Raw genomic sequence first — 11917 nt, 5'->3', positions numbered from 1 at the left:
ACAAGCCAAACTAATTCCAGAAGTGCCTTTATTAATGCTAGAGGGAAACAAAGACCTTCAGTTTAAAGCAGTGAAGGAAACCACAAAGGACAGATGGAGGTGTTTGCAGCAAGGACTACTCTTGTCTCTTCTCAGACCAGGGGATCTCAAAGTGGGCAGGACCCTTTCCGGTTCTGGAAGGCATTCCTGTTTCCGTAATACTACTGAAATATCCTGTGTGTTTTCCACTCTTGCTGTCTCCTGAGTGTACGGTGGAATTTTTCAGAGGCTACGTGATGTGTGATCTTGCAAAAGATGAAGTACAGGGGCAGGTCTGAGGTCCCAGCTGTCTTCTATTGATATTAAGTCAGACATTAAAGAAATTTGCAAAATGATGAAAGAATGCCACTCTTCTCACTGAATTTTTTTAGAAAATAGTTTTCTTTAAAATATGCTATTCGTGTTGTCAGGTGATGAGTTTATTTTCAAAATAGTATTTTGAAACATTCTCCATTTTAATTTGTAACATGGTAAATATTGATAAGCAAAATCTACATTAGCAGAAGCTCTTCGGGGTCCTAAAGGATTTTAATGGTGCCAAGGGATTCTGGGACCAAAAGGTCTGTGAACTGTTCTTGGTTCACAAGCACTTTGGGGGTGGGGGTGGTGTGTGTGACGCACCATGGATGCCCAGCACATCCATCCACGCCAGTCTCACAAACGTTTGTGGAGTACCCACTATGCGTCAGCCATTGCTGCCAGCGCAGTGGTACAGCCGTATATGCGTGCCTGCCTTAAGAGCTGGTGGGCACAGGGCCAAGTGAGGGAACGGATCAGCTACATATCAAGTTAAAACTTCAGTAAAACACACAAAAAAGCAAAGAGGTGGAAACATGTGCAACGAGTATGACACACAGCAGGTTAATATATTTAATATATAACGAGCTCATACAAATTTATTAGACCCCCAGTAGATAAGAGCAGAGGACACCAACAATACACAAAAGAAATACAACTGCTTGACACGAAGAGATGTTCTACTTCGCTAGAAACCGAAAAAATGCAAACTAAAATACAATGCTATTTTTTTCATGATCAGATTAGCAAGTATTTGGCCAGATGAGAATACTCAGCACTGGCAAGATGGTAAAATGAGCACGTTTATCTTTGCTGGTGGCAGTGTAAAGGGGTACAAACATTTCTGGAGACCACCTGTCAGTATGTAATCATGGCCTCACACGTTTTCATATTCTTTAACTCAATAAACCCCACCTCTGAGACTCTACCCTAAGGAAATAACTTGACATTGGGGAAAACTTTATGCACAAAGATCTTCATCGATTTCTAATGGTGAAAAATTAGTAAGAGCATTGGTGATCAACCATTGGCACTGCTTGACGGAGGAGCACACGGCCTTTCAACATAAAATTAGAAATAACACGGGGACATGCCCGTGACGTAAATGAAAATACACGATATCATATCATTACAGTAGGTAGTATCACAACTATGTTAAAACAAAAAGCAGAGAAACCGTGGGGGGCGGGGGGCAGGGAGAGACTAGGAGAAACACCAAAATGTTAAAATCGTACTTCTTTCTACTACTTTATTTTCCAAAATTTCTACGATGTGTAGGTTGGCTTTGATAATGAAAACAACCAGGACATTGTTACTTGGTTATGCAAAGGAGTTACTGATGCCGCGGCGAGGAGCTGGTGTTACCCCACCACCTTTACTGCGTTCGTGCTCTGCCAACGGCCACACCCGACGTTGGGACCCCAAGACCACAACCGTCATCAGCTCTGTCTACACGTGGTGGGTGATGGAATTATCCTAAACCCCAGCCCTCTCCCCACACAGGCAAGCTTTCGCTGCCGGCCCAACAATCAGTGCTGCATTGCCTTCTCCAGAGCCCCATCTGTGTCTTCATCTCTAAGCCCCTAACCTAAGGCTTTCCGAGCAGAGGGGATCTCAGGCTTACAGCTCTGGTTGCAAGATGGTAGGGACGGCTGCTAAGATCTCTCCCCTCTTCCCGCCCAAACTCCACCCCTGGTAGCTGGCCCCGTTGTGTGTGTGCTCGTTCACAGTCACGGGGCTGCTCCCTTAAGGTAACCTAAGTACCTGCCCAGCTCTCCCCACATGTGTTCCTCCTCCTAAAGGCCGAACTGCCAGGATCATGGTCCAGCAGGTAGTTCTGTCCCTCTTGACAGAAGCAGCTCGTGCATCTTACCTGCGTCTTCATGGGGTGCTTCTGGGCTCCGTGTCATGACCTCCTCATATACTCACCTGGGACCAGCGAGATGGGTCTTGGCTTTTTCCTAGAAGTCACCGAAATGCTTCAGGACATTAAGTCAATCCCAAGGTCACACTATACAGTAGGCCAGAGGTCACCCCTTCTTCTAAATCTGATCTCGAACGATGCCCTGTTACGCAATGAAGCTTCCTTACCAGATGGGGTACCACGGAGACCAGAAGACAGACACAATATAGTCCAAATAATGTCAACACCATGAAAAACATAAAACTTTCCCTCACATGCACTGTTTAACACTACTAACTCCCTGTCCCTTTAATAAATCAACACCTGTTCTCTTAAATTCAGAGAAATTATAAACCCCGAATATGTACAGAGCAGCTCCCGTCCCCCGCTGCCTTCTCCAGCTCGGTCCTCCCAGTCACTTGCCCTTGCTCTAGGCTGCATGAAGCCTGGGTCTCATCCTCTCTAGCTGGGGACTAGGGTGTCTTCCACTAGAGTCACCAGGGGCTCCCAACGTGGGGCTTCTTCCAAGTCCAACCCCAAGCCTCGCATCTACTCCGGTTTCCAAGGTCGAGGAAGCGATCAACAAGGTCGCAGGCGTCCAACAGCAGAGTCCCCAGCCCGTGCCGTGCGCAGCAACAGGCAAAACCCAAGCAAATCACCAACCCAGACGCAGCTGCAGCAGCAGCCCAGGCTGGGCACGACGACCCATATGCAGAGGGCCGGTCACGGGTGCAGGCAGGCAGCATGGCCAGCCTTGCCTAGTGGCTCTGGCCTGGTTATGTGCAGCAGCTGAAATGCAGCACGAATGCAAACACAGCAGGACTTCTAACGCCACTTGGGCACAGCCAGGGGCTGGCGAGCAGTTCCTGCCCTGCTCCCGTGCTGGGTCTCCTACCCTGGCTGGGCTGGGCCACGTGGAAACCTTCAAGGTGTCAGTTACCCCTGCAGGCCTCCTTTTCCCCGGGTGTCATTGTACCCCTCCAGCTGTGGGCACCTCCACCTGGCAGGTAGGCAGAAGAGAACAGAGCAGGAAGTGCAAGTGATCTGCGCAACCCCACACCGGAGGGCCCGCCCCCCAGAAGAGTGGCCCACTGTGCGCCCTCCCCGGCTTCAGGCTTAATGAGCACCATGGTCCCGCCTGAACAGCCTCGGCTGGAATCCAGGGGGGCCTGAAGCCTGGGTTCAGGCAGTGGTTCAGCAGGGCAACTGGGCTAACGGAGTTTATGATGAGTGGGCAGCAGTGGGCCACGAACCCCAGCAACCACTGATCACCCTTGACCCTGTAGGCGGTGGTTGCTTCAGGAGCGCAGTCACTTTCCCCTGCATCATGGAAACTCTTAGGAAGAGGGGATGGGCCCTAGAAGCCAACCACTGGGGGTCCCAAGACGTAGGCCTGCAGGGGTGCACAGAGGCTGTCCTCCGGCCGTCGGGCCAGGACCAGCAGAACAGGGGCAGATGAACCCAAGGTAGGACAGCCCATCTCCCACCGCCCGGGTGGTCATGGAAATGCGGTTCATTTGGCATTGAAATATGGTGGGAGCACCACGGTCCAAAGGGCTTGGCCAAGACTCATTTAGAAAGTGGTTCTGGGCGTCCCCCGTGAAGGCCACCCACCACTAAGAGGCACAGGTTCGTCCCTCAGAATCAGAACACGGGCACCAGCTCTGCACCGTCACCGCATTAGGACCAAGGCAGTCCGCAGCTCTTTTCCTTTGCAAACGCCAGCAAGGCCTTGGCCGGGGCTGCAGAGGCAGACACCCTCTCTCCTTAAGGGTTCAGTGACGCATCCCAGAGGAGTTGGGTCTCCAGCCCTGAGTCCATGTTTTCTGGGACAAAGGCTGGACGTCTGATGGACAGCCCAGGCCTGGGGAGGACACGCTACACAGAGGCTTTGGAGACCTAGAGACCGTATGTGTGGCTCAAGGGGCTGAGGTGAAGGCCACATGTCCCCTGCAGGGAGAAGGGAACAGGTCTCAAGCTAGACAAGCGCACCACCAAGTGCCAGTGGGCAAAGAGGAGGGGGGACTGCTGATTCCCACGGGGGGTCCAGGGCAGCAAAGTGAGCCTCTAGAGCCCACCCTCAGCCTGCCGGGGGTCTCAGGCAGGGATGGGCGTGTATGTGCTGCCTGTGGAGGCCTGATGGAAACGCCCAGTGATCCCAAGCCACAACGACCTGCCTAGCAGGCGAGTTCCGGATTCCCCCCAGTCCTGGCGTATCAGAACACTGGCAGCTAAAGCCAGGCATTGATGGGGGTGCAGCCTGCGGGGGCCCCCCCTAAGGCCGCAGTAGCAGTCTTTCCCAGTGGCAGCCGTGGGGCACGAGGACTGCATACTCATGTGCAGAGTGGAGCCGGCCCCCCGGAAACGCTAGAACCACTCCCAGCTCTGATCCTCGGCCGCGGACAGCAGAGACGAGGCCCCTGCCTGCTACGCTGGGCCCTGGCAGGGCTGGCAATCACCTACGCGCAGGATGCCAGGCTCTCCTCTCCAGGTACCCCCATCAAGCCACCCGCCTGGCCAAAAGGGCTTCTTTCTGCCATCAGCAAGCTCACTACTGAGAACAGGGCAGCCAGGTGGGGAGCTGCCGTGGGGCCGCAGAGGGTGGAAGACGAGCGTCTGTGAACCTGGTCAGGCTGGGAAAGGTCAGCCCCAATGGTCCAAAGTGTGTTGCGGGGTCAGCGTGACCCAGCAGCAGAGCTGTGGTCACTAGAAGAGCTGGAATTGCAAGCGAGAGAAGGGAAACATGCAACGGAGGTTCCAAGCTAGCACGCGATACCAGGAAGCAAGGTGGGTCACAGGGCGCCCAGGAGCAATGACAGATGTCCTTATGGAACGAGAGAGGCGGGAAGGGATGTCTTCAAACAAGGGCGATGCTGTGTGGTACGGACACTTCTTTCTACGCAGCAAAAGGGGTATGCTACCTGGGTGGCGGCAGACGGACCAGGGTGGTGGCCGATTCCTAAAGGTTCCGAGCTCTGGTGGGCAGGGCCGGGGCTGGACTGGTCCCATTGGAGGCTGGGTGCACAGGGCAGGGCACCGTGCCCGTGGCGGCCAGCTGGCGGCAGAGCGACTGCCGTTCCCGCACGGCTCGATTCGAGGCCGAAGTCTTTCTGATCTGGGCGCGCCGGGCGTGCCGCAGCGGAGACTTGTAGGTTCTCCGCAACTCGGCCAGGAATCCCTGATAGTTGTTTCGCAAGGGGCTGTCGGGTTGCATGTGGGGGATCGCCCACTTCTCCGCCTCCCCGGTCAGCCGGGACACGAGGAACGCCACTCGCTCGGCCTCTCCGGGGAAGCGCGAGGCCTGGAAGATCATGAATCTGTCCATCTGCATCAAGAACCCCGCCAGCTGGCCAGGGTCTCCGGAAAAGGGCTCGGGCAGCGAGGTGGGAGGCGTCGTCATCGGCCGGGTCCCATTGGAGGTAATGGCCGAGATGGGTGGGGTGATCTGCAGCGCCCCGGGAATCCGAGCCCGGGTGCGTAACAAGGTCAGCTCCGCCATCACGCTCTCCAGCATGTTGGTGAGGTTGGCCTTCTCTGCCCGCAGGGTCGAGGCCTCCCGCCTCAGCGCGGAGTTGGTGAGGCGCAGGGAAGTCAGGGTGTCGATGACGTCATCCATTTGGGCATTGGTAGACGCTGCAGAGGCTGGGGTTTCAGCTTTTGCGGTCTGGGGTTGAACCATGGTGGCCAGAGGTCGGCCTAAGGCTGAGACGGATGAAGCGGGAGAAGGGGGTCTGGGTATCCCAGAACCTGAGCACCTGTAATGCTAAAATTGGGTAGACCAAGAGAGAAATCAAGGAAAGGGTAGGGTTCAAGACCCAGCGTGGCTCAGAAGCCCAAACAAGAAGGCAGGGCAGACGGACCGACAGATGAGCACAGCCAGACCAGGCAAGGGGTGCAGACCCTCGGGGATCCCCAGCTCCGGATGTGGCTCCTTGATCGCCGCCCTCACAAGGCCATGGCGGGCTGCACAGGAGGGTGGACTTGTTCTGGGCCCTGAAGGACGAAAACATGGTTTAAAAACGGTTTCGACTGCGGAAACGGGGGTTAGAAGTAAGGGACGCGGCGTGGGAGGAGCAAAGAGCGGGCGGCGAGGCGGGCGCCCCCGCCGAGGCCCCCTCCCTACGCTGGGCCCGGCGCCCACCTGGGGCAGAACAAAGGGCCGATGCACCCGCGGCGGCGCCGGGGCCTGGGGCGGGCGGCGGGCGCGTACCTGGGTCTCCGCGGCTTCCTCCGCGGCTCCGTCTGCCGCGCCGGCCGCGACCAAGATGGCCCGATCGGGGAATGCGGGCAGGCAGATGAGTCACGGCGGCGGCCCGCCGGAACTGCTTCCCGGTCAGGTCAGGCCCGGGCGGCGGCGGCAGGAGGCAGGCGCGGGCAGCCTCTGGCGGGAACACCAGCCGAGCTGGGACCGGGCCCGGGGTCGCGGCGGAGGGCTAGTGGCTGAGCGGCCAGGGTGCGGGCGGGGCCTGCGCGGCTGCGGTGGCGGCTCCAGGCTCGCCTCGCTTGGGCCCCGCTGGTTGCCATGGAGACCACCGGCTCGCGCGCGGCCGAGGCCCCGCCCCGGAAATGGCGCGCCCAGCCCCGCCTCCTGGGCAACTGCTCTGTGCCGGTCCTCAGCAGCCAATCAGTGATGACTGATTTTATTATTATGAATAATTAAGAATTATTAAAATTTAAATTATTTAAATACTTAAGAATTATTTAAATTCTTTCTAAGACTGCTAGTAAAGCTCTTTTTGTATAGGTTGTAATTTTTTTTAACGAAGTTTGCTTTACATACTGTAACTTCAATGAGTTCAATGTAGTGTATATTCACTGTAGAAAATTTTGATATCCGAGAAGTCTTGTTTGAAAAAGTTTATATTCAGAGTCCCTCCACCTGCGAGAACAAATAGTGATATTTCTCTACTTCCATCCAGTCACTTTTCTATGATATATTCTATTACAAAATATCAATTATTGGGAGTTCCCTGGTGGTCCAGTGGTTAGGACTCCATGCTTTCACTGCAGGAGGCACGGGTTGGATCCCTGGCGGGGAAATTAAGATTCCACAAGCTGCGTGGCACAGCCATAAATAATTAAATAAATAAATATTAATTATGGTACCTTATGCTTTGCGACCTTAATAGCACACTGAATTTGAGCATTTTCCATTAAAACTATTTCAAAAGCATAGTTTTCAATTACTGCCTATGTTCCAATGAAATCGTGTACCCAGTTTATTTAATATGCCCCTTTTGATAGAGCTCCATCTTATTTTACATGTGGAAGTTTTATAAACCTCCCTTGTGTATGAATCCTAGCCCCTTCCTCTGCCAGCTTTGCCAGGGTAATTGCCCAGGAGTGAAATTACTGGGCCAAAGTGTATGAGCTATTTGACTCAGGAACTGGATGCCTTTCCCACTTGACCTTGCTGAGCTGCTTCTAAATGGTCGATTCCAGGATGGAGCATGAATGGAGAGAAAAGACGCCCACCATTGCCAGTGTTTCGAGGACACCGTCTTCAAGGAGGCTGAACTACTGGCAGCCACTTGCACCCCTCTGGCAGGCCTGGGCAGAGTCGGCTTCACTCATGCCTTTACAGTTTTTGCTTCTATAAAATGGGAGTTGGAACATGAGGGTGTCAGCACTTGGAAGAGATAGTCTAGCTGTGGCCACAACTGTGTGTACCCCAGTGTGACAAAAAGTGCACCTTTTGCGACCAGCTGAAAATGTCTAGTACATGAAGCAAGAGGGGAAAGAAAGGAGACAATGTTTCCTTAAACTGCTTCTGTGAGTTCTCCCACCTCACGAGGAGGCAGGAGCTGCATTCATCTTGCCTGAGGTCGGTGACTTCAAATGCAGAAGTTGTCCTATACCCCTCTACCCCTCCCACTTTTTCCAAACACACAGAGGAATCCATTCCTGTGAGTCACCCCACCGGTTTTTCTGCCCTCAGCGCCCGGATCGCACCTCCGCAGGTTACTGGTTTCTGTGCATATGAGTGAAGTGTCTGCTGCATTTCCAGGTGTGGTTGACACCATACATCTTAAATTCTCAGATGCATTTAATATAAGGTGCGCCTTGATTTGAGAAATGATGAAACATGAACTTGAAGAAATATATAATTTATTTGTATTTCACCTATCTCAAACAGGATACAAAGTGGCATTGCATAAAATAGAGCTAAATAAAGATGAAAATAAATATTAAAATAAGAAAAACAGAGTATTTGGCTTCAGATCCAGATAATGCTATGATTCAGGCTGTGAGTTGTTGCTCTCTGCCGCAAACACACAACAATAAACTATACAATAAAGTGTTGAGAGGATCTGGCTGGGCTCAAAAGCAATATAAACTCCACTGTGGTCCAGAAACACAAACTGCTAAGTATGGACAAAGCCATGGGCTTGCTGGACTCTGGATCCCAAGGCATAATGAGGACACAAGGCTGGAAACAGAGTCAGGATTCCTATTTGAAATGAGGGGAGAGAGTGTTCACCCCTATGTCAAAGAGGAGTCTGAAAAATCTCTTCAACCATTTCATGGGGCAACACCTTCTGTGAAGGTGTGGCCCTAGGACAAGGGAGAACATCCAATATCATTAATCTCATGCCCCATGGCTGACAAGTAGACCCCAGAGGGCCAGGAATTGTGAACCACCAATATAAAACACGTTTCTGTACTGCAGACCAGGCATCACTGGAGTGACCCCAAACTGCTAGACCAGGGGGAGAAGGGGCCTCAAGATGGAGGGGGGTTGAGTACACAAAGAGGGAAAGAAAGTGAAAGATACCCTTTTACCCAAAATTGAGCCTAAAAATCAAAACTCTGAAGCCCATGAAGACATCTAATGCTAAGAATAATGGCCACCAAAATCAATAATCATAATATGAATTAACTCCAGGTGAAATTAAATAATAGAACAGTCTGGAAAAAAAGACTTTAAGTAAGCATACTTAGGATACTCAATGAGACTAATGAAGGAATAACATTTGTGAAAAGAACAGACAATGGGGGTGGGGGAAGCAGAAATGTAACAAGATAAGGTGGCTATGAAAAAGTACCTTCTAAAAAGAAATATAGTCAATTTCCATTTCTGGGAAGATGGAGTAGTTTCATGCTTCCCTATTCTTTCAGCAAAGCACAACTGAAAACAACTGAAAAAAAAGGTGGAAGAAAAAAGGCAGACTGGCTAGATTGCGGTATTCTTTTGTATCATATAGCTCAGATTTGCAGCCAAAGAAGCTGGCAATCTGGAAGAGGCATACAGAAAAAAAAAGCTCCTCCAAAAAGCCTGCCCTCTCAAGCCAAAGAATGAGGAAAGAGATAGCCTATGAAGATGGAATACTTAGACAGTAACCACTCTACTCCAGCCAAATGCTGCAGAAAAATCAGTGGCCCCATCACTATTCGTGCCAGCAAAGGCTAAGTAAGGAGCTGAGACTTCCACACTTGTCAAGCTAAAATGACGTTCCCCACCCCACCCCCTGCCAGGGATGGTATCAGAGAAATCAAAAAATTTCCCCAAATTTGATGACATACATTAATCTGCACATCCAAGAAGCTCAACAAACTCCGAGTAGGATACACTCAAACACCTAGACACATCATCATCACACTCTTGAAAGTCAAAGACAAAGAGAAAATTTCAAAAGCAGCAAGAGAGAAGAAAGTGATCTATATAAGGTGTCATCAATAAAATTAACAGTTTGTTCCTCGTCAGAAACCATGGGAGCCAGAAGGCAATGGGAAGATAGAATTAAAGTGCTGAAAGAAAAGGACTATCAATGAAGAATTCTTTACCCAGCAGAACTCTCTTTCAAAAATGTAGGGAAAATTAAGACATTTCCAGGTAAATAAAACTGGAGAGAATTCATCACTAGCAGACTGGCCCTACAAAAAATAATAAAGAGAGGTCCTTCAGACTAAAATGAAAGGACATTAGGCAGTAACTGGAATTCATATCAAAGATAAAGAGCCCCAGTAAAGGTACAAACATAGGTAAATTAAAAAGACAGTATAAGTGTATTTTTGTTTGTAACTCTATTTTCTCCTGTATTATTGAAAAGACAACTGTGTAAAGCAAAAATTACAAATCTATACTAATGAGCATACAATATATTCAAAATGTAGGGACTTCCCTGGTGGCACAGTGGTTAAGAATCCACCTGCCAATGCAGGGGACACGGTTTGAGCCCTGGTCCGGGAAGATACCACATGCCGCGGAGCAACTAAGCCCGTGCACCACAACTACTGAGCCCACGTGCTACAACTACTGAAGCTCACGTGCCTAGAGCCTGTGCTTCACAACAAGAGAAGCCAGCGTAATGAGAAGCCCATGCACTGCACTGAAGAGTAGCCCCCACTTGCTGCAACTAGAGAAAGCCCACACGCAGCAATGAAGACCCAACACAGCCAAAAATAAATTAAATAAATAAATAAATTTATTTTTAAAAATGTACTTTGCCTGATAATAATAGCACAAAGCGGGTAAGGAGGAGATGGAGCTATTTAGAAGTAAAGTTTTCTAAACCGTTGGAAATTAAGTTGGTATTAATCCAAACTAGATTTTTATAAGTTAGGATATTAATTGTAATCCTCAGGGCAACCTTAAGAATATAATTCAAAAAATATGTGAAAGAAATGACAAGGGAATTAAAATAGTACAGTAACAAATATCTATTTTATATGAAAGAAGGCAGTAATGGAGGAATAGAGGAACAAAGAAAATAGGACATATAGAAAACAAATAACAAAATGGCAGATGTAAATCCTACATTATCAATAATACATTAAATGTAAATGGATTAACCATTCCACTTGAAAGGTCGAGATTGGCAAAATGGATTTTTAAAATGACCCAATTTGATGCTATCCACAGGAGGCACACTTTAGATTCACAGACACAAGTAAGTTGAACAAAAGAATGAAAAATGATATACCACTCAAGCTAAAAAGAGCACTGGAATGGTTACACTAATATCAGACAGAACAGACTTCAAGACAAAAATTGTTACTAGAGAAAAAGAAGGATATTTTGTAGTGATAAAAGGATCTATTCATCAAGACAACAATTATGACCATATATGCACTTGACAACAGAGCCTTCAATATCAATATTTATCTACAAATCTACGGTAATCAAGAATGTATGATCTGCCATAGAAGAATGGAATAGAATTGAAAGACTAGAAATAAATCCTAACATTTAGTCAATTTATTTGAAGGAGGGTGCCAAAACAATTTAGTGACCAAAGAATAGTCTTTTCTGAGACTGGTTATCCATAGCAAAGAATGAAGTTAGACCTCCTACCTCACACCCTATACAAAAATTAACTCAAATGGATCAAAGACCTAAATGTAAGAGCTAAAACTATAAAACTCTTAGAGGAAAACCTAGGGATTTTCTTTGTGAGCTTAGATTGGACAACAGTTTCTTTGATATGGCACCAAAGTACAAGTGACAAAAGAAAAAAATAGGTAAATTGAATTTCACCAAAATTTAAAACTTTTTATTTCAAAGGACACTGGCAAAAAAGTGAAAAGATAACCCACAGAATGGGAGAAAATATTTGCAAATCATATATCTGACAAGGGTCTACTACCCAAAATATATAAAGAATTCTTACAGCTCAATAATAAGAAAGACAAATAACCCAAGTTTTTTAAATGGGCAAAGTATTTGAATAGACGTTT

At 48.9% G+C, this 11917-nt stretch overlaps 1 protein-coding gene across 1 annotated transcript; it reads right to left on the bottom strand.

Annotated features, from left to right (window-relative positions):
• Positions 1–4269: 4269 nt before the first annotated feature.
• RTL6 (retrotransposon Gag like 6) lies at positions 4270–6783 on the bottom strand. Its single transcript, XM_060165068.1, has 2 exons — positions 6450–6783; positions 4270–6232 (listed from the first exon to the last, which is right to left on the bottom strand). The coding sequence occupies exon 2, from the start codon at positions 5916–5918 to the stop codon at positions 5199–5201; it is 720 nt and encodes a 239-aa protein (XP_060021051.1). The 5' UTR covers positions 5919–6232; positions 6450–6783; the 3' UTR covers positions 4270–5198.
• Between the last annotated feature and the right edge of the window lie 5134 nt (positions 6784–11917).

This window comes from Lagenorhynchus albirostris, chromosome 11, assembly GCF_949774975.1.
Source record: "Lagenorhynchus albirostris chromosome 11, mLagAlb1.1, whole genome shotgun sequence".
NCBI lineage: Eukaryota > Metazoa > Chordata > Mammalia > Artiodactyla > Delphinidae > Lagenorhynchus > Lagenorhynchus albirostris.
The sequence above is the reverse complement of the archived record's forward strand: the minus strand, read 5'-3'. Positions and strand labels throughout refer to the sequence as shown.

What these genes read in the sequence shown, in the direction of transcription:
- RTL6 (XM_060165068.1), bottom strand. Translation starts at nt 5,918, where the DNA reads ATGGTTCAACCCCAGACCGCAAAAGCTGAAACCCCAGCCTCTGCAGCG.